This window comes from Sardina pilchardus, chromosome 18 (genome assembly GCF_963854185.1).
Source record: "Sardina pilchardus chromosome 18, fSarPil1.1, whole genome shotgun sequence".
Lineage (NCBI taxonomy): Eukaryota > Metazoa > Chordata > Actinopteri > Clupeiformes > Clupeidae > Sardina > Sardina pilchardus.
In genome coordinates, this window is record NC_085011.1 from 12,637,461 (window position 1) to 12,663,018 (window position 25,558).

Consider the following 25,558-nt stretch of genomic DNA (forward strand, 5'->3'; position numbering starts at 1 on the left):
AAATGTCACATGTCCTGCAACTTCACTACGGCATTCACTACTGGCTTTGACCGAAGAGTGGCGCGGCACACCACGCGCTGAGAGGCGGTTGCCACCACGGAGTAAAAGTTGTCTGCACCTGTCGTCAGTTCAAACCAGGGGCAAAGTCCCGGCGCATCGTAGCTAAAGGCGATATATTTATTACCTGTTCGTTCAAGTAAACAGCGAGGCGAAGCATCACAGCATGACTGAAGCGGGAGAGGTAGAGGATGAAATTCAATTTCTGCGAACGGTGAGTTGTGAACAGTGAATGGAAGTTTTGGCAAACTTTAGTCAGCCTGTGCTTTTTTTTTAAAACTATATGCTATAACTCCTAAATTAGATGTTGAGTTAGGCTACATGACTGTTTTTGATAAATGAACAAAGTGTTTCTCAGGTGCAGGAAGCTCAGTTGAGTAAAATTGAAGAATAATTCCAAACGTGGGTTCATTAATAAAATGTAGGCTACTGTGTGTGAAACACAATTTCGAATGTATTTAAAACCTTGGAGTAAAAAAAAAAAAACAGACTTAAACGTTATTACATGTAGGTCTGCTTGTCTTGATAGAATGAGTAGGCTAAGCACAAAGAAGCATGAACTATTGATAAGAAAATATTAGACATTTGGCATGCTTATTTAATTAACTTATTGAACTGGATACTACTACTTCCTATTTACTGTCCTTCATTATGACAGGATTTCTCATGAATATCATAAAGGAAATGCAATTTCAGTCATAAGGACTCTGCTAATGCAGGTGCTTGATGTGCTATAGCAGCAGTATACAGTATACAGCAGTAGGCCCATTGTCATTTGTAAATTATTTTATGTGCTGTAATTAAGTGTCTCATCAGGCTTATACAGTTCACCCAGCATCAGCTGTGTTCTATTTTAGCAATCTTTATCAGCTTTGGGAAGACTGTGCCGCCTGTCATTCTTGCTCTGTTAGTGCTGTTGGCTGTCAGCTCAGTATCTCCAGCTCTGAGATAAGGCCCTGGGCTGCCTGGGGTGTCGTGTGATGGTTAGTTTAGGGTCAGTCACAGGGAGGGAGAATGCAGTGGGTCAGTCATAAGCAGGGACTATTCCACTGAGTGAACTAAAGCTTGATTGGAACAAATGTGATTCATTTAAATTGTTTGCTGTGTTTGGCTATGTATGTTACTGTAAGCCACTGCACAGGTAAGTGTGGGACCTGATGAAGAACTGTTTGTGTTGAGTTAGGGTTTCCGCCAAGATAAGGTAGACAATGGCAGATAAGTGCATGCGCTCCCTGAATGACAGTAGAGGTGATTCTCGTCAATGGCACTTCTTAAGTGCACCTCTGACAGAGTTCCAAATGAGATCCAAACTGATTTTTTTGCCTAGCCTCAGCACTACTACATGGAAGTACACTGACCGCCAAGACCAACTACCCCTTAGTGTGTGTGTGTGTGTGTGTGTGTGTGTGTGTGTGTGTGTGTGTGTGTGTGTGTGTGTGCGTACATGATAGATAGGGTGTGATAGCGTTTGTCTGAGGGAAAGAGTCAGAGTGCAGTGTGTGATTTTAAGGTCACTGATCTAATGGCACCATACTTAACTGATATTTGTCGGACAGACTTAAAATAACTTTAGATTTTCCTCCTTATATGGGCGTAGAGATTCTTTTTAATGGTGGCACTCTTTGCCGTTTGTTTTATATGTCATTAGGAAAAGAAACATTTACATTGTTTCAAAAGCAGTCACAGCTGACTGCATTGTTCAGGATAATTAGCTTTTAATGTTGCATTTAGTATTTTCACTCCAGGGCAAGGAACTCTGTCTCCGGTAGCATGCCCAGTAGTTTAAAGGGAGGTTGACCCAATGTTTCTTTTCACGGTGCACTTGTCCTTTATTTGTATAACTTCTATTGGCTGTTCTCGAATAGATGCTACTTATTAAGAGATTGCAAAATGACAACAAATCGAATGTGATTTATGTAAAATTTGCACAGAAACGACAACTATTCAGCCCTTGTGACCGTGTTTCTGTGTGAAATGAAATGACTGTTTTCCTGTTTTCCGTCTCTCTTTGTGTGTCTGCCGCACTGTTGTGTGCAGAATGATGAGCTGGCGCTGCGCTGCTCCCTGTCGGCACAGCAGAGGCAGCAGAAGTTCTGCCTGGCAGCGGAAGGCTTTGGCTGCCGGCTCTGCTTCCTGGAGACCACGTCCAACTCTAAAGTGAGAGCCTCGACACCACACAATGTCCATATTCAACTCTAGAATGGGGCTGCAGCACACCACACTAAAGCGTTTGCATATATTCATCTCCAGCTGACCTTAGATGCACTCAATACTAAGTTTAGCGGACGTGAAGAGACGATGAAAGGATGGTAATTACACCATGAAGAATGATCGAATTGAAATAATTGTCCCTCAGAGCAATGCCGTGACATTTCTTTCCAGAATGTTCCCGTGGACCTGTCCGTCTGCGTGTTTGTGCTGGCCCAGTGTCTGTCAGTCCGTGCCCTGCAGGAGATGCTGGCCAAACAGAGTCACCGGCAGACAGGGGTACGAGAGCGAGACATACTTCTCTGTCATTAATGCGGTGAACTTTTGCTAGATCCATGTTTTTGCAAGTCAAATCGTAATGCATGCCGTTTGGAAATGCTTCCCCGAGAGAGCCCTGAGTGTTTACGTAGCCTACTTTGTCTTTGGTCCTCAAGGCGGTTGAGATGGGAAGCCACCGCACTCTCCTCTACGGCCAGGCCGTACTGCTGCGTCATGCCTACAGTGGAATGGTGAGACACGGCTCAGACACGGCTCAGACACGGCTCACACACGGCTCAGACACGGCTCGTGTATCTTAGAGCAGTGGTTCTCAAACTTTTTACAATGAGTACCACCTTAGAGAACAATTGGCTCTCCAAGTACCACCATTATGACCAGCATTAAAATACAGTAGCATAAGCCAATTTATATGTATTTCCCATTGTACATAGGCCTACTGTTTTGCATTGTTTTGTTTTTTCAAGAAAGGTAAAATTTTGATATAATTTGAAGTGATTGTTTTGTCTTCATGAAATAAAGCTTCTTGGAGACTCCCAGAGTACCACAACAGAGAGTCTGCGTACCACCAGTGGTACCCATACCACAGTTTGAGAACCACTGTCTTAGAGCATTTTAGATGTCTGAGGTGACATTCTCTGAGTGAACTCTAATCGTGTTCCCCCCCCTCTGCAGTACCTATGCTGTTTGTCCACAACTTACTCTTCCACTGATAAGCTGGCGTTTGATGTAGGGCTGCAAGAGGAAATAATAGGTACGCATGCCATACATTTGCTTGGACAATACCATTATGCCATTTTCTCTGTGTAAACAAGTGTTCTTATAATAATAATTCATACTAATAATAATAGTATTCTCATGAAAATAACTTCACCCTGCCTGTGAAGTGTTGCTTTCTCACATTATTTCTTCAAACCTTATAGCCTTAGGGATTCAGCAGGAGTTGACAGCTAGGGTTGTGTGGATGTGAGCTCCACTATGTGTGTTTTGCTTGTCCCCAGGCGAGGCATGCTGGTGGACCGTGCACCCTGCCTCCAAGCAGAGGTCTGAGGGAGAGAAAGTACGAGTTGGGGATGACTTAATACTCGTCAGCGTCTCCTCAGAGCGATACCTGGTAGGAGTGGTGGAAATCCGTGCAGTAAATCAGTCTTGATTGGTTCATCATTTCTTGGCAGTAAAATCATGCTTGATTGATTTATTGCTGAGTGTCGTAAAAGCATGTTTTTATCTCTTCTTCAGCATCTGTCCCAGTCTAACTGTACCAGCTCAGGGGATGAGATTGGGAGTCTGAGGGTGGATGCTGCCTTCCAGCAGACCCTGTGGAGTGTAGCCTCCATTTCCTCAGGAAGTGCAGTGGCTCAAGGTAAGTGACCCTGTCAACACCAACTGTTAAGTGAGTTTTAATTCTGTTAAATTCTAGTTGAATTTAATTTCAGGTATGAGTATCATGATAGGGTGCTTAGAGATCTCCACATGTTTTAGGTACCCTCATACCTCCTGCACTGTCTAAATTATGCAGTAACATTTATATTGCAAAAGATTTCAATGACAGCTTACTTTGGACAGTAGAAGAGAGTAAATTAGTTTGAGGGCACTTTTACTGGAGCACACATGATGCAAAATGGGAAATGTTTCTGATTTTAGGTAGTTTAGGATAGAATGACCCTTTGTCTCTTTTGTCAAATATTCTGTGTTAAATCAGGTAGAACTAGTCTGGGTAAACCCAGCCTGATCTGCCGGCGATTTGGATTTCCTGTCCATGTTTGCTGGGTCCAATCACAAACTGGCTTATCCACCAGGCGTACCCGGATCGTTGGTCTGATTGGTTGAAGGACTATCGGAGTCATTTGGACTATACCCATTGATCACGCCTCTTGTGCAATAGAAATAAAGCGCAGACTCCCCAGACTAATGTTCAGTCTTAAAAGATTGAGCTTAGTATGGTGATAGCCAGACTAAGGTAGAACAGCAAGATCAACTTCTTACTTGTTATGTGCGTTTCCTTTAGGGTACCTCAAAGGAGGGGACACGTTCCGCCTCCTGCATGGACACACTGATGACTGTTTAACGGTTCCACCTGTGGAACATGGAGAAGAGGAACGCAGGTGGGCGTTCTTCTCCGTCTCTCTATCTAAAGATCTTCTTTGTGTGTTGTACAGTATAGTTATCAGACTAAGCTAAATAACTCTCCTGTTCCTTCCTCTCAGGTCGGTGTGCTTTGAAGGAGGTTCTACGTCATCGGAGGCCCGTTCTCTCTGGCGGCTGGAGACCATGCGTGTGGCGTAAGAACCTCAGCTTCAGCGCAGCAGTTATATTATTTTATTATATTAACACAATCCATTTGCTTGTGATTCAGTATTGTGAATGGCGTTTTTCTGTCTTCATCAGATGGAGTGGGAGTCACACCCACTGGGGTCAGTCGTTCCGCCTGCGCCATGTTACCACAGGGATGTACCTGAGCCTCACGCAGGACAAGGGCTTGAGACTGATAGAGAGGGAGAAAGCCGACGCCAAAGCCACCGCGTTCTGCTTCCGCTCTTCAAAGGTACCAACAACCTGCAGCCTGCCAACAGCAACATTCACAATTATAAACCCTGCAAATTTGATTGAACGAGTCAGAGGTTTATGTTTTGGCCTGTAATCTTGTTGCTGTGTGTGATATGGTCTTAATTGATTGTGTAATTGCATTAACATCCTTTGCTGAATAATGTGTTGCATTCTGTCCCCGTAGGAGAAGCTCGATATTGTCCAGAGGAAGGATGTAGATGGAATGGGCACGGCCGAGATAAAGTATGGAGACTCAATCTGCTTTGTTCAGCACTTGGACAGTGGCCTTTGGCTCACTTACCAGACTGGTCAGGGAAAGAGAATGGCCGGGGCCCCACGCCAGGTATGCCCTCACAGCGAATTGAAAAGCAGAGGGCTGATGCTGATGGAGTGCACTGAGTGTGTGATGAACGGAGGACTGCACTCTTACAGGGGAGCTACTGTACACCAGGCGCGTAACTGAAGCGTTCTGTTCGCAAAGCGTATGCTGCAGCAGTTAATAATCACTTTAATCAATGGTGTAGCTAGTAGCTACACCAGACGCGACAGTGGCGCGTACATTCGAAAAAAAATAATCTTCTAAAATGGATTTTATACGTCGTGAACGGAACGCCTTCAGTTACGCGCCTGGTGTAGAATCCCCTGTCAGAGTCTTCCTCTGTGACGCTTCCTCTTTTTTTCAGGCCATTCTGCACCTGGAGGGCCACATGGACGACGGCGTGACTCTGTCCCGCTCCCAGAGCGAGGAGTCCAGAGCTGCTCAGATCATCAGGAGCTCCGTCCGCCTCTTCTCCCGCTTCATCAGGTACACACACACAGCACACCTGAGAACACCCGGCCACTTGTTGGACTGCATACAGTAATTTCCCGCGTATGAGCCACATTGTGTATAAGCCGCAGGACAGTGTTTTATGTAAGTTAAAAGAAACAAAACTATATTAACATCATATTAACTGCCCCCATGTATTAACCTCATAGCGGAAGAAATTTTGCAAAATCAATGTATAAGCCGCAGCTAATAGTCGGGAAATTACGGTAGATGAGGCCATTTCCCGTAGTTTGCTCTATTTTAAGTGATGGGGCGTTATCTGTCTTGCTTTGCTATACTTTTTAATTTTTTTTTGTCATTTCATTGTTATGTATGTTTAGTCTTATTTTTGTGCAATAGCCATATGGCTCTCTGTTAGGGCTCCCTTGAAAAAGAGGCTGAAGGTCTGAATGGCTTTGACCTGGTTAAATAAAGGTCAAATGATTAAAAGAGATGTCTGTAACCGCACTGCAGTAATTTGCCTTAATTGGCTGAGATTGTCAGGCAGGTCATTGTCAGCGGCAAGTGACACGTGGAATAAATTATGGGTTGGGCATCCTCTCCACCAAGTCGAGTTCTAATGTTACCTCTTCGCAGAGGACTGGACGACCTTGGTCAGAGATCTAACACACTGGCTCCAGCGCTGCCAATTGCCACGGTCCGCTTGAGTCTGCAGGATCTCATTAGCTACTTCCAGCCTCCTGATGACTACCAGGGTCAAGAGGAAAGACAGAACAGCATGAGGGCTCTGAAGAACAGACAGAACCTCTTCCAAGAGGAGGTAATTTAGAAATTCCCGCAGAGTGACACACTGCTCCTCTGGAAAGATGCCATAATACTGTAGCTTATGTGTTATAACGGCCATGATCTGGCTGTGATTGCCTAAGCACTATATGTTGTGCTGTATATTATGTAAGTATATAAATATGCTTCTCTGTTACAGGGGATAATTGGCTATGCATTAGACTGTATTGATCGCCTGCATGCGTACGGCAACGCTGGCCATTTTGCTGAGGCAGCAGGAAGAGAGGCAGGAGAGGAATGGGAGTCGCTCTTGAACTCACTCTATGAGCTCCTGGGTAAGATTGCTCTGTATGTAAAAACACAGCCATAACTCCTTATTAGTCTGTCCACACACAGCCATCAGAAACCCAGGCCTGTCCTAGCTGTACCTTTTTTTTAACACAACTCTATGACTTCTCTTCTGCCTTCCAGCATCTTTGATCAGGGGTAATAGGAATAATTGCGCCCAGTTTTCCGGGTCACTGGAGTGGCTGATTGGAAGGCTGGAGAAGCTAGATGCCTCCTCTGGTACGTTCTGGAAGTTTCTCTCAGAGTTCTTGACTGTATTCAAACTAGCACAAGCGCACAAACCACATTTCCATTATTTTTGTGTAAGTCAATTTTAAAAATTCATATTCCTGCAGTCGATTTGCATATTGATGTGGCATTTTTAGTTATGTGCTGTATGGCTATTTCTGAATATGGGTACATTCAAAACAGTGAACTATATGATTGACTTTTCACGTTTTTAATTCCATGGGAGCAGGGATTCTGGAGGTGCTACATTGTGTCCTTGAAGAAAGCCCCGAGGCTCTTAACTTTATCAAAGAGGGACACATCAAATCGATTATATCTCTTTTGGACAAGCATGGTTGCAATCACAAGGTAAGTTATCAGTCGTGTATATTCTTAAAATCTATTTCTTCAGACCCGTAAGTCCTAAACACATGTGTAAACCTGTGCACTAATGTGTGTTTATTTCCTCGGTCTCAGATTCTAGATGTGTTGTGTTCACTGTGCGTGTGCCATGGGATGGCAGTACGCTCCAACCAACATTTCATCTGTGAGAATCTGCTCCCGGAGAGAGACCTGCTTCTGCAGACCCGCCTCTGCAATCAAGTCACGAGGTTATCCTCGACCCCCTTCCCCCAATCTCAACTCCCCATGAAGCCAAAGACTCACATCTAGATCGCCTCAGGGCGGCTCTGTATCACCCAGCATCTTGCCAATTCATCTATTGCTTTTGTATCCCTTTATCCCGCAGTGTGAGGCCCAATCTCTTCCTGTGCATGAATGAAGACTCGGCTCAGTGCAGGAAGTGGTACTTTGAGCTGGTCGTGGAGAAGGCGGAGCCATTTGTCACCGCTGAACCCACTCACCTGCGCGTGGGTTGGGCCTGCACGGAGGGCTACCACCCCTCCCCCACCGGTGGACACGGCTGGGGTTCGAATGGAGTCGGCGATGACCTCTACTCCTATGGCTTTGATGGGCTTCAGCTATGGTCAGGTGAGCCGATAAAGATGTTCACAATCAGATTTAGTCTCATCTAAAGAGGGCTTGTTCATGCAAGACGTTGTTATTGTCTAAAGAATGGTGGATATACGATATAATAATGTTTCTGAGTCTTGGTTGTTATTTTTTCTTGAGACGGTTAAGAGTTGTTTGTTGTTACCCAGGTGGTGTTGGCCGGAGCGTGAGCTCACCCAGTCAGCACCTGCTGAGGGAGGATGACGTGGTCAGCTGTTGCCTTGACCTTGCCACTCTCTGCATGTCATTCAGGGTCAACGGTCTCCCCGTGCAGGGCATGTTTGAGAACTTCAGCACAGACGGACTGCTTTTTCCTGTGGCCAGTTTCTCAGCTGGAGTGAGGTGGGAAGAGATTATTTACGCATTGCATGTTTATAGTTATTTTTCTGTCATTTATAAGTAAGGTTATTTACTAGGTGTCATTCAATGTGACATGTTGTTAACCAGGGCTCAACGATACATTTTAAAAGTGGGGACAACGGATGAAAATGAGCAGCTATGCTAACTCCGGCGTTTTTTACATTTGTATTGATACTCATGTCCATAAAAAATGCACTGTCCCTACCAAATAAACTGAATAAATAAATAAAAGTGGTTGCCAGCTTGGGAACCAGGCATGAGGTTTTGGTTGCCAAATCCAACCAAATGTGGTTGTCACAGGGGCAGCCAGTGGTGACGAACTGGTTGCCACTTGTAACAATTTGGTGTAGCCAAGGGCGACCGGGCAACTGTTAATGCCGAGCCCTGATGTTAACTGCTGTAACAGGAAATGTGCCTGTTGTATCTCTGATGGGTGTTTCTCAGGATCTGTTTCCTGTTGGGCGGTCGTTTCGGGGAGTTTAAGTTCCTGCCCCCTCCTGGTTTCTCGCCCCTGTCCGAGGCTCTTCTGCCCCGGGTCAGGTGCAGGGTGGAGCCCTGTCTGGACTTCATGAGGCAGCGTGACAGTCGCCAGCATGACCTGCTGGGACCAAGGGTGGCACTGAAGCCTCCCACCTTTACTCCCGTCCCTGTGGACACCAGTCAGGTAGCATAGCAGGCACCTCCAAAGAGACACGACACAGTGAAACCAAGCCATGACAGTTTTATTTTTAAAATGATAGTGGTTTTGAAAGTCAGCTGGAGATCATTACGTTTTTTAAGTTTTTTATGCTATCAACAATTTCAACAGTTACTAATTGCATTGTTTTGTTTGCCCAATGTGTCATAAGAAGCATTGCACTTTCAGATCCAGAACAGGTCATTGTATATTAATCTGAAAGAAAGATTAATGTTATGAGTCATCGATATTGCTTGAATCACTTGCCACTTTCATCTAGACAGTGAATTTTAACTTGCACACTTGGCATTGCACCAGATGAAACCTAAGGATTTTGAGTTTTGAGAACCTGGGGTGCAGTTAGGAGGCGTGAAGCCTGATCCGCAGCCTTTTGATCTGGGATTTCTCAGGTGGCCTTCCCCCCTCAGCTGGAACAGATTCGGGAGAAGCTTGCTGAGAACCTCCACGAGCTCTGGCTCATCAGTATGGTTGATCAAGGCTGGATCTACGGGCCGGTGAGTACACTCTACACACGCTGGGTTGGAACGTTGGTCATTACTGATCTGAATAGGGTGTGTTAGCTGGGACTGGGCCATGGGGGTCTTAAATCATCTTTTAATTGGGATAATCTGTCAGTTATGGCACCATCCCACTGCCTACAGTAGTTCTTGCTTTCGCCAGACTGTGAAATTGCAGTAGTAGCTACACTGCCCTTGGGCCTGCTGTCTTACAGTTAGTGTTTGTAGCCTGATTTTCATTTAGTCTGGCCGACGTTATTGCTAAGTGCTCATGCACTACTGTGTCTACTGCAGGTAAAAGAAGAAAATAAGAAACATCATCCGGATCTGGTCGAGTTTTCCAAACTGCCAGACCAAGAGAAAAATATGAGCCTTCAGGCTGCACAGCAGACACTCAGGTAAGGTGACAGAGTGGAGTTGCAAAGAGAGAGGCGCGCTCACACTCCCAAAGATCTCTTTGCTTCTTCGGGTGCGAGTTAAAAGTATCCAATTCTAATGTGCAAAAGAACTGCACTCACTAGATCATTCTTTTACTTTTTTTAATTATTGCACCATGCCTTAACAAACGCGTTTCGGCGTCAAATGCGTTTGTTTAGGCATGGTGCAAAAATAAAAAAGTAAGAGAATGATCTAGTGAGTGCGGTTCTTTTGCACATTAGAAGGTGACAGAGTGGACAGCGGGCATACATCCCATTTTTCACAGCATTCATATCTGCCTCATGCTAATTTGTATGTTAATGCCGTATGTCTTTAAGGACACTCCTGGCTCTCGGAGTCCATATTGGGCTGTCAGATGACCGTGCTGATGAGAAGGTCAAATATGTCCGACTCTCTAACAAGTATGTCCATGAGCTGATTTTCGAAAGACAGACATCTTATCTTTAAGGGGGCCTGGAAGGTTAAAAAGGACACAGGGAAATGGGGAAATCTCTTTTTTTTTCCCTCAATCATATAGGTATGAGCTGTGGAATGGGTATCGACCCTCTCCTGTCGATCTGTCTCACGTCACCCTGACCGCTGCCCAGGAGGCCATAGTGGACCGTCTGGCAGAGAATGACCACAACCTGTGGGCCAAAGACAGGATCAGACAAGGATGGAGCTATGGGCCACAGCAGGTACAGGACAACACGGGGGAGCAGGGCAGTCAGCCAGTGAACTCCTTAAGGAGCATACTGATAATAGATGTCAGTGTCAATGTGTTTTACCAACCTTGGTAGTATAGCTAACCTCCCATATCCAAGGATGCCGTTTCAAGTCCTGTGAGAAACTACAGTATGCTTCACACAGGGCAGCTAATGTGCAGAAATCAAGCTGTAGGAACAGATCCGTAATGAGTGGACAAAAAAGTCTGTGACACCAGTGATGACACTGAGTAATATGTCTAATCTCTCTGTAATGTTCCCCCGTGGCTTGGCTCAGGATGTGAAGGGCAAGAGGAGTCCTCACCTGGTGCCCTTCTCTCTGCTGGACGAGCGGAGGCAGAGGTCCGGCAGTGAGGCTGTGAGGGACGCTCTGAGCACCGTACTGGCCTATGGCTACACCGTGGAGCCCCTGGACCAGGAGCAGAGTACGTTCATTCACAACATTAGTGTCCGCTGAACATCTAATGCCTAGTCAACAATCTATTTCTATCTGAAGAGTTTGGTTCTAAAGCGCTATATCCACCATTTTAATGCATTTTCATAAATATTTCTTTTTACAAATTGTTTTCCAAGTAATTACAGTAGAAGGGTTTTTGGATGTTGTTATTTGATTCTACTTCTACTCAATCAAAACATTTCAACTACAATTTGATCGATATTTCCTGGAATACACAATTAAATAACATGACTTTTTAATGTTTTTAAAAACGGATATATAGCGCTTTGGAATCAAACTCCTCATCTGATTGTATACCATTACAGGTAGCCAAGATGTTTGTTGTAAAAGGTTATAGGAGACACAGTGTGAAGTATTGTGTAAAGACGTTGTTATATTTATGAGCCAAAAAATCCATTAGAGTTAGTGAAGTGTTTTTTATTTCTGTGTCCTAGTGGCACTTCCAGATTCCGGAAGCCTTTCCCTGGCTGAGAAGTTCAGAATATTCCGTGTTGAGCGCTCCTACTCTGTGCAGAGAGGGAAGTGGTACTTTGAGTTTGAGGCAGTGACCACGGGGGAGATGAAGGTGGGCTGGGCTCAGTTTGGCTGTAAGCCTGACCTGGAGCTGGGCTCAGACGACCAGGCCTTTGTTTTTGATGGCTGCAAGGTGGGTATGAGAACTGGTCAACTGGACATGGCACGGTAAAATGACTTGTACTGTACAGTACAAGCATAATTGTTTGTAATCTTTTGTTTATGATATTTTTGACATGTTGACTGTGTTTCTCCCAAACTCATACTCTCTCTCACACACACACACACTCTTTTCCACTCTCTGACCCAAACACATATTCTCACAAAACTCATACTCTCTCTCTCTCTCTCTCTCTCTCTCTCACACACACACACACACACACACACACACACTCCCTTCCTCCTCCTTCTACAGGGGCGTCTCTGGCATCAGGGCAGTGAGCAGCTGGGTCATGCTTGGCAGATGGGCGATATCGTGGGCTGCATGCTGGATCTTGACCAGTGCACTATGATGTTCACACTAAACGGGGAGCTTTTGCTGAACGACCACGGTTCCGAGCTCGCTGCCAAAGACTTTGCGGTCCAAGATGGTCTGTGGCGTTATTGCACTGTCTCTTGCTAACTTTATTATTTCAAATTGTTGTAAATAAGCAGATGGTGTAAAAGCAGTCGGAATGATTCTGTTTCATTTTAATCGGTTGTTAATGTGTCACACAAAGCCTTAATTAATGTTTTGGTTCAGTGTGTTTAGTTTAAAGAATGATCAGAGATACAATACATTGAATTATACTTGGCTTATACTGAGAAGTATACATAACGGTTAGCCTATACTTGGTACTTATACTTATGGAAAAGTCTAAGTATATTTACCTGTATCTTTAGCAAGAGACTGATCTTTGAGAGGCTGCATGACAGCTTCTCATTTCATTTCATTTTATTCTAATATTACCCTTCTGGTAAGCTTATATTTGACTGAGGATTATGCTTCAAGGCCAGCTCCTCCTGACAAAACACTTAACCCCAAAAGTGCTCCTGATGTGCCGGTTGGCACCCTGCATGGCAGCCTAAGCCATTAGTGTGTGTGTGTGTGTGTGTGTGTGTGTGTGTGTGTGTGTAATATAAATGCTGTGTGGACATAAACAATATAAATGCAGTTTGTTAGTAAACAGTACACCTGCAGTACACTGTAAATGTTACTGCTTTTACAGCACAACAATACTTTAATGAACTAAAAGGTGTGCTAGACGCATATAACTAGTATCTTCACTAGTTTGCTTACAGTATGATTCTCAGTACTTACGAGTTTACTATTATAAACCGAAAGTGGGCCAATCTAGTCTGTAGAAGTATAAACATAGTACATGTACCATAAGTACATTTATACTGATTAACTTACTACCTAAAGTAAACTTGGGAATTATACTTCAAACTGTACTTTGCATTACTTGATAAAATTAACTTTAAGTATGCCTTTTTTGTGGTAAGGGTTAGCTTACATGATGTATCTTGTTTCCTCAGGTTTCATGCCTGTATGCAGTGTAGGGGTGAACCAGGTGGGTCGTCTACATTTTGGCCAACAGGATGACCCCCTGCGTTACTTTGCTGTGTGTGGACTCCAGGAGGGCTACCAGCCATTCGCTCACAACATGAGCCGAGACGTTCCTCTGTGGATGAGCTGGAAACAGCCCCATTTCACCCCTGTTCCTCCAGACCACGGCCACATTCAGGTAGGGGAGACGGGGGGGAGATACTGTATACAGACACTTAGGATGATTTACTCTTGATAAATACACTTAAGGGTGCTTTCCTCAGCTACCTTATATATGAAGCAAAGAATCAAGAAATTCAAACTACAGTACTTAAGCCATCTCAGTCAACAAAACAAACATCATCATCAACATCAAACATACAATCCTGTAGGGGAGACAGGGGAGATATAAAGATACTTAAGATGATTTACTCTTAGATATATGACGCAAAGAATCAATAAATTCAAACTATAATACTTATATCATCTCAGTCAACAAAACAAGCATCATGCAATCCTGTGTTCACAGGTAACTCGTCTTGATGGGACAGTGGACCGATCACCTTGTTTGAAGGTGACACAAAAATCATCGGGGTCAAAGCAGGGCACCAGTGGCACAGTCACCTCTGACATTGGCTACTACCGCCTCAGCTTGCCCATCGAGTGTGCCGAGGTTTTCTCCCGGCCAGTAGAGGGTGCAGTCCCCTGCAGCAGCACTGCTTATCACCCCAAGTCCAAGAGAGTCTCCGAGGAGGGGGAGACGGACTCCGATTTTGAGGTCCTGATGAAGTCAGCTCGCCGGCACGCTGTATGCGATGAACTCAACCCCCACAAAGACTACGGCCAAGAAAAGCCTTCCAGACTGAAACAGCGGTTAGCGAGGACAGACGTTATGTCTTTAATACTCGGCTTGTGCTTCTCAACACTTAAAGTCGACTCTCATTCCTCATTCGCTCTTTCTCTGTGTCTCTCTGTTTGTCTTGTCTGGACGTCTGGCTCATTTGTTGTCAACACGTCCAGTTTTATGTTGAAGCGACCTAAACCAGAGCTGACCGCAAGCCACTCCTCGGCCCGCCTGCTGGAAGAAGTGGTGGCCACCGAGAGGGACGAGGACAAGAGCCTCTCCCACTGCTCCACGGTAAAAACTTTGGCCGCGTTGCTGTCCAGACTTCAGCCGTGTTGCTGTCCCGTTGCATCAACAAAGACATGATCAAAGCGCTGTGCTCTGGCTATGAATATCATTTCCATGAGTTTTTTGGGTGTGAGACCCCTCCTGTGTTATGTCCCCCTGTCCTGCAGTACTACTACTCCGTCAGGCTGCTGCCTGGTCAGGATCCCTCCTGCGTCTGGGTCGGTTGGGTCACCTCCAGCTTCCAGCAGCAGCAGCAGCAGCAGCCGGCCTTCGACCTGGACAGGGTTCGCACGGTCACTGTGACACTTGGGGATCAACAGGGCAAAGTTCACGAAAGGTCTGTTGGTTGAAGTGAGCCTTGTAACCTAGTCCTAGTATATGTATGTATTTACTGTTTTGTACATGTACTGTAGGTACAGTATGATATGTATTATGTATATTTTCATTATACATACTGTACATACATAACATACTGTATGTGAAAAGGAGACCTCTCCTTGTCCTAGTCGCTCATCCTGTGTGTGAGTATGGACCGCAAGGGCCATATTTTCACACTGTACCTACTGTACATGTACATAATAGTAAATACATACATTTGCACAGTAGCTCTCAGCCACATGATTCTTTTAAAGCCCTCATGTAACCACCATACAGTGTTGTGGAAAAGTATTTGCCCCCTTCCTGATTTGCACCAATTTTGCATATATGTCACACTTAAAAGATCATCCAACTATCAAGACAAAGACAACACGAGTAAACATAAAATGCAGCTTTTAAATGATAGTTTCATTTATTGAAGGTAATGGAGTTACAGGTATTCAAAACCTATATCACCCATGTGAAAAAGTAACTGCCCCTAAACCTAGTAACTGGTGGAGTCACGCTTGGCGGCAACAACAGCAATCAAATGTTTCAAACAAGTCGCTTACATCGTTGCAGAGGAATTTTGGCCCGCTCTTCTTTGTACAATTGTTTTAAATCTGCCATATTGGAAGGCTTTCGAGCGTGAATTGCCTGTCTAAAGTCATGCCACCACAGCATCTCCATCGGCCAGGACTTTGACTCGGCCAGTCCAAAACCTTAAATTGGTTACCCAGGCCCTGAAGCACTAAATCAGCCCCAGATCATCACACCACCACCACCACTGGGTCTGACTGTTGGTATGATGCTCTTATTGTAGAATGCCGTGTTAGCTTTATGCCAGCTATAATGACACCCGTGTCTTCCAAAAAGTTAAACTTTTGACTCATCAGTACACAGAATATTATCTCAAAAGTCTTGGGAGTAATCAATATGTTGTTTTTTTGGCAAATGAGCCTTTGTGTTCTTTTTGATCAGCAGTGTTTTTCATCTTGCAACTTTTTTTCCCCTGTCTCTATCTTATTGTGGATTCACAACCACTCATCATAAGTAAGGCAAGCATTGCCTGCAGTTCTTTGGATGTTAGTCTGGCTTTTTTGTGTGACCTCCTGGATGAGTTATTGATGCACTCTTGGAGGAATTGTAGTAGGCAGGCCACTCCTGGGAAAGTTCACCACTGTTTCAGGTTTTCTCCATTTGTAGATAATGGCTCTCACCATCGCAGGATCATGTGCTGCTTTTTAAGACCTTTTAGGCAACTTCACATTGCCAGGCAGGTTCTATTTTAAGTGATGTTTAGATTCAACAATTAATTGCTTAATTTAGTAACTAAGGGGGCAATTACTTTAGAGTCATAGAGTCAGGTAGGATTCAATAGTTTTTTTTTTCCTTAAATAAGATTACTGTGATTATCTGAAACATTTTAGTGTGACAAATATGCAAAATAGAAGAAATCAGAGAGGGGGAAAATGCTTTTGCACAGCACTGTATATGGGTGACAAAGCCCCATGGAATTCAGGGTCTGAATTTCTATTTCTAAATATAAGAAATAAAAAAGGCACAAAGTCTGATATTATTCCAAACGTATGCATAATGTGTGTGTGTGTGTGTGTGTGTGTGTGTGTGTGTGTGTGTGTGTGTGTGTGTGTGTGTGTGTGTGTGTGTGTGTGTGTGTGTGTGTGTGTGTGTGTGTGCGTGTGTGTGTGTGCGTGCGTGCGTGCGTGTGTGTGTGTGTGTGTGTGTGTGTGTGTTTCTAGTGTAAAGCGCTGCAGCTGCTACATGGTGTGTGCGGCGGAGGCTATGAACCCCTCTCACAGTCGTAGCAGCGGCGGACTAGAGATCGGTTGTCTCGTAGACACAGCAACAGGACTCCTCACCTTCACTGCCAATAGAAAAGAGCTGGACACCTACCATCAGGTAGCTCACATCGCACCTTGGTTCTCCATTCCCTTACTGTCTCAATAGACGCTGGGTGCCTCTCATTTGGGCTTTTATACGTCCTCCCTCGCTCCTCGGGCCTCGATCCTCACTGATCTACATAAAGCATGATGGGGCGAAAACAGTGGGATAGTCTATCCAGTGTTAGTTATAAATCAGTGGGAACGCCCCTCGAGGACCGAGCATTGAGGATCGAGGAGGCGTGTTGAGAATCACCTACTGTTTCCCATGCATGAGGAGAGATGTATGACGTCTGTTGGAGATGACCTCTGCTCACATGTTGTGGTTCTCACTAGGTGGAGCCCTGCACCAGGTTGTATCCTGCCGTGTTTGCCAAAGCCACAAGCTCTGACATGTTTCAGTTTGAGCTCGGCAGGATTAAGGTAACACACACACACCATATCAAGTTCCTGCGGCTGTTTTATCTGCAGGTTCAGACATATATTGAGATTCTTATCCGTGTATATTTTGCCTCCATGTATTCATTTCCTGTATTTCATCTCTCGTTGATGGCCGAGATTTTTAATTAGAATCACAGTATGGCATTTTTGATTAATCTGGGTAATTAGAGCTCTTGATCTCATGGCTCAGTTTGCGATGCCCGTGTCGGCGGGTATGTTTCGGGGCGAGAGGAGAAACCTGGTGGCCCAGTGCCCCCCGCGGTTACACGTGCAGCATCTGGAGCCCTACCATTGGCTACGCGTGCCTGACCACTCCCCCAGGGTGGAGGTGACGCGCATGGACGAGAGGCATGGCTGGAGGGTGCAGTGCGACAGCCTGCTGCAGGTCATGACCCTTCACATCCCTGAGGAGAACAGGTCAGAGTTCAAAGTGTCATGCCAGTAGTACCCCAGGCCTAGATGATTTATGTCACCTAGAGGTATACATCATGTAGCTATTGATGACATTGCTTTTCAAATGATTTCCATTGATTTTGTAAATGTGCTGCTTGTTTCTGTGACGTGTTAGTTGCATGAGTATGTTCTGTGTTGACAGGTGTGTGGATATACAGTAGCATGTGTTCAGTATATACATATGTGCTGTGTGTTGACAGGTGTGTGGATATTTCAGTATGTGTTGTGTGTTGGCAGGTTATTGCATGTGTTACATATATGTGTTGTGTGTTGACAGGTTTTTGCATGTGTTCAGTATATATGTGTTGTGTGTTGACAGGTTATTGCATGTGTTCAGTATATATGTGTTGTGTGTTGACAGGTTATTGCATGTGTTCAGTATATATGTGTTGTGTGTTGACAGGTTTTTGCATGTGTTCAGTATATATGTGTTGTGTGTTGACAGGTTATTGCATGTGTTCAGTATATATGTGTTGTGTGTTGACAGGTTATTGCATGTGTTCAGTATATATGTGTTGTGTGTTGACAGGTTATTGCATGTGTTCAGTATATATGTGTTCTGTGTTGACAGGTGTGTGGATATTCTCGAGCTGTCAGAGCTTGATGACCTCCTGACCTTCCACCAGCACACCCTTCGTCTGTACTCTGCCCTCTGTAGCCATGGCAACACTCACGTGGCGCACGCCATCTGCAGCCACGTGGACCAGTCGCAGTTCTTCTACGCCCTCCAGTGCCGCCAGATGCCCGGCCCGCTGCGCGACGCCTACTACGCCCTCCTCAGCGAGGTCCACCTCAACGGCCACGCCGGCGCCCGGCGGGCCATGACCCACGAGTACATCGTGCCCATGACGGACGACACGAGGTCCGTCACGCTCTACAACAGCCACAAGAGGCGCCACTCGCTGCCCGGCAGCGTCCGCAGCGGCTCCCTGTGGCCCCGGCTGCACTTCAGCGCGCCCTGCTTCGTCCGGCCCGAGCGGGCGGCGGCGGCGGACGGCGGCGAGCCTCCGGCGGACGGCAGGGCAGGGGACGTCCAGCAGGACAGCCCGGCGTTCCCGCTGGAGCGGCTCAAGGCGCTGCTGGTGGAGATGCTGCGGAGGGCCGTGCGCGCGGCGGGGCGGTGCGTGCGCGATCCTGTAGGGGGCAGCGTGGAGCTGCTGCTGGTGCCCCTGCTGCGCCTGCTGCACACGCTGCTCCTCATGGGGGTGTACCGGGGCCCGGACCTGCGGGCAGCTCTCCGACTCATCCTGCCCGCCGTCTACATACAGAACTGGGCCATCGCCGAGGATGAGGATGAGGATGAGGATGAGGATGAGGAAGAGTTGGAGATGGATGCTGATGGAGACAGAGATGAAAGTCTGGGAGGCTTCCCCAAGCAAAGTCTACTGCAGATGAAACTGCCCGAGGCTGTTAAACTGCAAGTGAGTTCGGAAGTGATAAGTTCCTTTTTCACAAGGTATCCTTGTATGACTTTGGCTGAAATTATTATGCTGCTTTCCTCATTACTTTTCCTCGCTCCCTCCCGGCATCGCTCTCCATCTTGCCCTCTCAGGTGTGTCACTTGCTGGAGTACCTGTGCGACTGTCAGGTGCGCCACAGAGTGGAGGCGGTGGTGGCCTTCGCCGATGACTTTGTGGCGCGTCTCCAGGACAACCAGCGCTTCCGCTACAACGAGGTCATGCAGGCGCTCAACATGTCTGCCGCCCTCACGGCGCGCAAGACTAAAGAGTTCCGCTCTCCTCCTCAGGAGCAGGTAACAGGAACGAGGCCACGGTTATTTACTTATTTACTGCTTATTTACTTGTTTACTGCTTATTTACTTGTTTACTGCTCATTTACTTATCATCACACAGGCAGCACAAGGCCTTTGCAAGGGCACAAGCACAGGTTAAGGAGTCTTGAGAGACTAATGTACTATGCTTTAGCCTCTTCATCCCAGATGAATAACACTCTGGCTCTGAGATACACCCTCTTAAAATGTGCATTTGACAGAAACTTGAAAGCCTAAATAACACTCTAACACTCCCGTTGCAATGAATATGTTTTTGTCAGTAGAGTTCAAGAAATGTCCATACTTTCACTTCACATAGCATTTGTCCTGTGAGACCAGAGCAGAGCAGCCAGTGTGCTGTTTTGCCTCAATCCCATTGTCTTAATATTAAGAGAAAGTGATGGCTGAATATGTCAACTACCATAGATTATTTTTGCTTATTAGGCCTAGGAAAATATTGTCTAGATTTTTTTGGATCAACAGACTGACGACAAGAATTATTAAAATGACCTTATCTTCATGAAAAACAGTGCCTTGCAATTACCTTTGAGTATGAGTAACTGAGTATTCCATCATTATCATTAGGCTGTTTAAAGTTGCTTTAATATTGCCATCAAGCAATCATAGTGGTTGGTAGAAAATAACTTCGCTGTTCTTTTGAAAACATTCGCTTAGATCCAATTAGAGTAGTAAATCATTGCCTATTTGTAGACAGCCATATTAACATAAGAGCTCTGGAATTTAGCTATTGTAAAAAGTTCTTACTTAGGCCTATTTAGGCTATTTGAACTAATTGATAACAAGTGGATGCCTTCTAGATTTATACTTTGGTAACAGCTAACATTATCTCAGGAAGCAGCATCATATTGTTCCAAAATCTTTACTTATTATAAGTTGTAGTAATAGTATATGGATTTCTCAGGACAATGTCCAGCTGAAGTTGCTTATTGAAGTTGTCAAACTTGCAGACTTTTAGAGTCAACGCACACAGTTACTCCCTATAGTCTAATACATACAAATGAAAACTAGATATGCTGTGTGGTGGTACATGATATGACAACCATATCCTGTTACCATTCTCTATGCAAAGAAAATAAAGTATGCTTCCCAAAGCCTCTCTCTCTCTCCATATCCCTCACGTCTCCCTACTCCTGCACCTCTTTGTAATGTGGCTTACATCCTCCCAGTGATTAATGTAGTTAATTTATGATTAATTCATGTTTAACAATGCAATGCAACACTCTGAACTGCCTGAAGTCAAGTCAAGTAACTTTTATTTATGTAGCGCATTTTTATTGCAACCCTGTGAAGGGCTTGTTATCTTGGGCTCCACAGTTATTCTTCGAAGACTGTAGAAAAGGACATGACCCTGAAAAGCTTCCATTCTTTATCAGTCTAGTGGGGCTACAAGCGCGCCAAGCCTCATGCGCTCCAGGAGTCATCAACCAAAGAATTTGACAAAACTAATATGACTGCGCTTGCTATGTACAGTACTGCAGCGCTGGCCATAGCGAAATTATATGCACACCGCAATGTAGAATTTCTGATTACTGTCGGATTACAGTGGATTTCTCCGGCTTGCTGGAGATCACCTGGTTAATGGAAGTGTTGTATTCCCACAGATTAACCTGCTGCTTAATTTCCGTGAGGAGCAGCTGGAGTGCCCGTGCCCAGTGGAGATCCAGGAACTGCTGCAGGAGTTCCACGGTGATCTCACGACTCACTGTGGTGAGTGACCCCAGCCCCGCCAGGCTCACGGGCAGCAAATAAAGCATCGCTGTGCAAAGATGAGACCCCGCTAATGGCTTTTCCCCCTCTAAATATAGGCATCGAGATTGACGAGGACTCGGAGACGGGGGATGACGGGGGTCTATCCGTCAGGGGTCGGCTCTTCGGCCTGGTGGAGAAAGTGGCCAGCCTCAAGCGACGGCTCTCCCTGTGTCCCCTGGAATCTGTCATCGCCAAGCCTGGTGGGTTCCGTTTGATGGACACCTGGAGTAAGATAGCTGTCACACAAAGAGCTTTCATTAAGGTTGTAGGCTACTCCTCACCACACTCAACCCCCCTCCCCCATCTAATCTCTCTAATCCTCTTGACCTTCCATACCTGCATGCTCCCCGACCATCCCCCTCCCCCCGCCCCCCCCTCAGTGTCCCTGCGGCAGATGATATCGGATGCCATGCTGCGCTGGGCCCAGGAGGCGCCCATGGCGGAGCCGGTGCTGGTGCGGGCCGTGTTCGGGCTGCTGCGGCGGCAGTACGAGGGCCTGAGCGCCCAGATGGCGGCGCCGCTGCTCAAGGCCTACTGCATCAGCCCGGGCTCCGTGGAGGACACGCTGGCGCTCCAGAGCGCCCTGGGACGCCTCCGCTCCCTGCTCCGCATCCGCATGGGCCGCCAGGAGGAGGCGCTCATGATCCAGGGCCTCGGGTGAGACTGGGGGACAGTTAATACCATAGATATTACACTCTTAAAACAAATGTGTTGTCCCTATCTGGACACACAGATGTGTTTAAAAAGCAACGCAAGTTGTGTTGTTTTCGACAAAATGTGTGTTATTTTCCAACACGTTTTGTGCAAACAAATAAAAAAGGTAATACTACAAACTGTGTTGTCCCTATCTGGACACAGAATGTATTAAAAACAACAAGCTCTGTTGATTTCAACACCTGGAAACCTAATAGAGCTCGATAGACAATGCGGCAACAACCCACTTGTGCATTGTGCCCAACAGTGCCCCTTATCTGTTCTTAAATCAGTGTAAACTACGGCCTATTGCGGCTTATTGCTTAGTTCTAATATCAGTGGATTATACTCTGATGCTGTCAGCATACACATAGCACATACAGAAAAGCACATACAGAAAAATAGTGCAACTGAGGTCCCCTTCTGAATTGTTTCCTCCTCTGGCTCTTTCTTTAGAGACATCATGAATAACAAAGTCTTTTATCAGCACCCAAACCTGATGAGAGCTCTGGGCATGCATGAGACTGTGATGGAGGTGATGGTGAACGTCTTAGGAGAGGGAGAATCTAAGGTAAGAGTGGACCCTCGTTCATACAGTACATTTCAACACTTTTGCATTTGTGTTGTGAGAACGTTATGTTTACTTACATAGTAAGTGATTTATAGTATTTGTAATAAATGTTTTTATTTTTCTTCACAATATATTTTCTCAGCTTTCACTCCAATTTAAATGGAATGTATTTCAATATATTATATTTTTACATATTTGTCTCCCCTTGTCCACAGGAAATTCTGTTCCCTAAGATGGTTGCCCACTGCTGCAGATTCCTCTGTTATTTCTGTCGGATTAGCCGACACAACCAGAAGGCCATGTTTGACCATCTCAGCTATCTGTTGGACAACAGCAATGTTGGACTCGGTACAAGTCTACTAATTCAGTTTTGAGGTTTTGGTGAAGTCCACCACAGGCAGGCCATGCTGTAGTGTAGATTAGTTCTATGTCACATGTGGTAAAGCTGAATGTCCATGATAGTAGATTTCATAGTAACCTGCTGATGGCACTGCAACACTAGTCCACTTTAAATCTCCACAGTAGCTCTCTGGAGTCCTGCGGAGAGACTTCACTCACTCACTGTGTTCTTCTTTGCCGGGTCCCCAGCTTCCCCTTCGATGCGGGGCTCCACTCCTCTGGATGTGGCCGCTGCCTCTGTGATGGATAACAACGAGCTGGCCCTGGCGCTCACCGAGTCCGCCCTGGAGAAAGTAGGAGCAGACACTCATCTCCATGCCATGAATATGTTGATACGAATCGTGAATTTCAAAAGACTGACTTGTGCCCTAGTTGTCGCTAGCAAATTATTAAACATTCCAGTAGACCTCAAGTGAAGACCTGGCTTGATTTATTGAGGCCTGTCCAGCGTTAGAACGGCAAAGATTAGCTTGTAAGATTGCATTTCACACCAAGCAAAGCTTATTGGCTTGGGCTTGGCCTGCTCATTATTCGTGGGTCACTGATTCCCCATTTCTGCGTAGGTGGTGCAGTACCTGGCAGGTTGTGGCTTGCGGAGCTGTCCCCTGCTGCTGTCTAAGGGCTATCCTGATATTGGCTGGAATCCAGTGGAGGGGGAGCGCTACGTCGACTTCCTCCGCTTCGCTGTCTTCTGTAACGGTAACGGTGGCCTCATTCATCACCTTTCAAATTACACAACACGTCCCCCATTCCAGGCAACCAATATCAATATATCATATTGTCCTGATGTTTTTAATATTTTGTGTTTTTTTATATTTTCTGATATATTATATCGTAAGACATTTTGATATGAATCAGAGAGTTGTTATTAGATCAAGTACCATTTTTATTTAGTCATTTATCACAGTGCTTGGCTATGTATTAGATATTCTTGCTCTCTTGATGTTGAAGGGGAGAGCGTTGAGGAGAATGCTTATGTGGTGCTGAGGTTACTGATCCGGCGGCCAGAGTGCTTTGGGCCTGCCCTACGCGGGGATGGAGGAGACGGTCTCCTAGCAACCATGGAGGAAGCTATCAGGATCTCCGCCGATCCAAAGCGAGATGGACGAACAGCAGCTTACGAGTCCAACAGAACTCTGTATGTCAAAAACGGGAGCTGAGCGATCTCCTCAACAGTATCTCCTTATCTGTCTATGTGTCACTAATTTATACCCTCGTGCCCTTTAGCCCTCTGCTAAACACTTCCTGCTTCTTTAGTGACACGATCAATGATGAAGATGATGACCTCGTCCACCTGGGGCATGCAATCATGACATTCTATTCTGCTCTTATTGACCTGCTGGGTCGCTGTGCCCCCGAGATGCACGTAAGAACCTCAGACATGTCTTCCAAAACAATAGCATAATTGCACCAGCATATGAAGTGCCACTTTCCCCCCCTCATCTGCGGAGATGATTCATTCAGGTGATCTTGAGCTCATTTGGGAGCTTTGTTGGAGAAAACGATGGTTAATGATGTGCGTGTGCGTGTGTGTGTGTGTGTGTGTGTGTGTGTGTGTATGTGTGCGTGTGCGTGTGCGTGTTTCCATGCGGGGCCATTTTGATTTGTAGCTGATTGAGGCTGGGAAAGGTGAGGCGATCCGAATCCGAGCCATCCTGAGGTCACTCATCCCTTTGGAGGATCTGGTGGGGGTCATCAGCATCCCCCTGCACCTGCCCGCGCTGGACACAGGTAAGAGACGGCCCACTGGGCCGCCATGTCACACAATTAAAAGCTGTGTCGAGAGAGAGAGAGAGAGTCATTTGAACACAGGCTGTTAAAAACACAAATGTGCTGTGTCTTTGGTTTTCCCAGATGGCGCAGTGATCGAGCCAGACATGTCCACCGTGTTCTGCCCGGACCATAAGACCGCCATGGTTCTGTTTCTGGACCGGGTCTACGGGATTCCGGACCAGACCTTCCTGATGCGACTGCTGAACGTTGGCTTCCTGCCAGACCTCCAAGCGGCTCTCAGCATGGACTCCGTAAGCGCCTCTCTATTAGCGTCCCTCCGGAGTGCATCTTTTGTCAAGCGAGGACTATTGAAATCGTTTTCATCCGAGAAAGTTGTTCTCCAAATTGAAATTGCTTTTCCGTGTCTCCTCCTCCTCATCCTCCTCCTCCTCCTCCTCCTCCTCCTCCTCCTCCTCCTGTGTGTCCTCTGGTGGCTTCTCCCGCCCCGGCAGTCCGATCTGGCCAGCACTGATATGGCTCTGGCGCTCAACCGCTATCTGTGCACGGCAGCGCTGCCCCTCCTCACCAAGTGCGCGTCCCTGTTCGGCGACTCGGAGGCTCACCACCAGCTGGTGGACTCCCTGCTGCAGGCCGTCTACCGGCTCTCCAAGGGCAGCGTGCTGACCAAGGCCCAGCGAGACGCCATCGAGGACTGCCTCCTGTCTATCTGCGGGTGAGGAGAAGCCCCATACCCTCCCTGGCTGCTGCTGCTGTTTCAGTACTTTTTGGCTGGCAGTCTTTCAGCTCTCGCATAGTTTCCAAATACTGACACTGCTAATGTGAACCTGGTGTAACAGTTGTCTTTAATGTTCGCCATTCAAATCTGAATATATATCAAACTAGTTTCAGACTAGTTTGTGAGCATTGCTAGCCAGGTCTAACCAGTCATGTCATTCT

At 46.1% G+C, this 25,558-nt stretch overlaps 1 protein-coding gene across 1 annotated transcript in view; it reads left to right on the forward strand.

Moving 5' to 3' along the window:
* Window positions 1-223: 223 nt before the first annotated feature.
* Window positions 224-25,558, forward strand: part of ryr2b (ryanodine receptor 2b (cardiac)) — a 53,534-nt gene continuing 28,199 nt past the window's right edge. Inside the window, exons 1-48 of the mRNA XM_062520109.1 lie at window positions 224-271; window positions 2,095-2,214; window positions 2,440-2,544; window positions 2,700-2,774; window positions 3,217-3,295; window positions 3,543-3,655; window positions 3,781-3,904; window positions 4,550-4,646; window positions 4,749-4,823; window positions 4,930-5,086; window positions 5,273-5,431; window positions 5,772-5,893; window positions 6,494-6,677; window positions 6,840-6,975; window positions 7,112-7,207; window positions 7,446-7,564; window positions 7,673-7,806; window positions 7,944-8,185; window positions 8,356-8,548; window positions 9,011-9,230; window positions 9,653-9,757; window positions 10,055-10,158; window positions 10,516-10,599; window positions 10,716-10,875; window positions 11,180-11,331; window positions 11,816-12,005; window positions 12,288-12,462; window positions 13,391-13,599; window positions 13,930-14,273; window positions 14,421-14,538; window positions 14,700-14,869; window positions 16,650-16,809; window positions 17,127-17,213; window positions 17,422-17,648; window positions 18,256-19,105; window positions 19,237-19,437; window positions 21,078-21,183; window positions 21,282-21,425; window positions 21,606-21,882; window positions 22,375-22,489; window positions 22,705-22,837; window positions 23,078-23,181; window positions 23,452-23,587; window positions 23,840-24,026; window positions 24,146-24,254; window positions 24,499-24,619; window positions 24,743-24,912; window positions 25,114-25,334. Of these exons, the coding sequence (XP_062376093.1) occupies window positions 224-271; window positions 2,095-2,214; window positions 2,440-2,544; window positions 2,700-2,774; window positions 3,217-3,295; window positions 3,543-3,655; window positions 3,781-3,904; window positions 4,550-4,646; window positions 4,749-4,823; window positions 4,930-5,086; window positions 5,273-5,431; window positions 5,772-5,893; window positions 6,494-6,677; window positions 6,840-6,975; window positions 7,112-7,207; window positions 7,446-7,564; window positions 7,673-7,806; window positions 7,944-8,185; window positions 8,356-8,548; window positions 9,011-9,230; window positions 9,653-9,757; window positions 10,055-10,158; window positions 10,516-10,599; window positions 10,716-10,875; window positions 11,180-11,331; window positions 11,816-12,005; window positions 12,288-12,462; window positions 13,391-13,599; window positions 13,930-14,273; window positions 14,421-14,538; window positions 14,700-14,869; window positions 16,650-16,809; window positions 17,127-17,213; window positions 17,422-17,648; window positions 18,256-19,105; window positions 19,237-19,437; window positions 21,078-21,183; window positions 21,282-21,425; window positions 21,606-21,882; window positions 22,375-22,489; window positions 22,705-22,837; window positions 23,078-23,181; window positions 23,452-23,587; window positions 23,840-24,026; window positions 24,146-24,254; window positions 24,499-24,619; window positions 24,743-24,912; window positions 25,114-25,334 (7,757 nt within the window). The remainder of the gene's footprint in view (window positions 272-2,094; window positions 2,215-2,439; window positions 2,545-2,699; window positions 2,775-3,216; window positions 3,296-3,542; window positions 3,656-3,780; window positions 3,905-4,549; window positions 4,647-4,748; window positions 4,824-4,929; window positions 5,087-5,272; window positions 5,432-5,771; window positions 5,894-6,493; window positions 6,678-6,839; window positions 6,976-7,111; window positions 7,208-7,445; window positions 7,565-7,672; window positions 7,807-7,943; window positions 8,186-8,355; window positions 8,549-9,010; window positions 9,231-9,652; window positions 9,758-10,054; window positions 10,159-10,515; window positions 10,600-10,715; window positions 10,876-11,179; window positions 11,332-11,815; window positions 12,006-12,287; window positions 12,463-13,390; window positions 13,600-13,929; window positions 14,274-14,420; window positions 14,539-14,699; window positions 14,870-16,649; window positions 16,810-17,126; window positions 17,214-17,421; window positions 17,649-18,255; window positions 19,106-19,236; window positions 19,438-21,077; window positions 21,184-21,281; window positions 21,426-21,605; window positions 21,883-22,374; window positions 22,490-22,704; window positions 22,838-23,077; window positions 23,182-23,451; window positions 23,588-23,839; window positions 24,027-24,145; window positions 24,255-24,498; window positions 24,620-24,742; window positions 24,913-25,113; window positions 25,335-25,558) is intronic.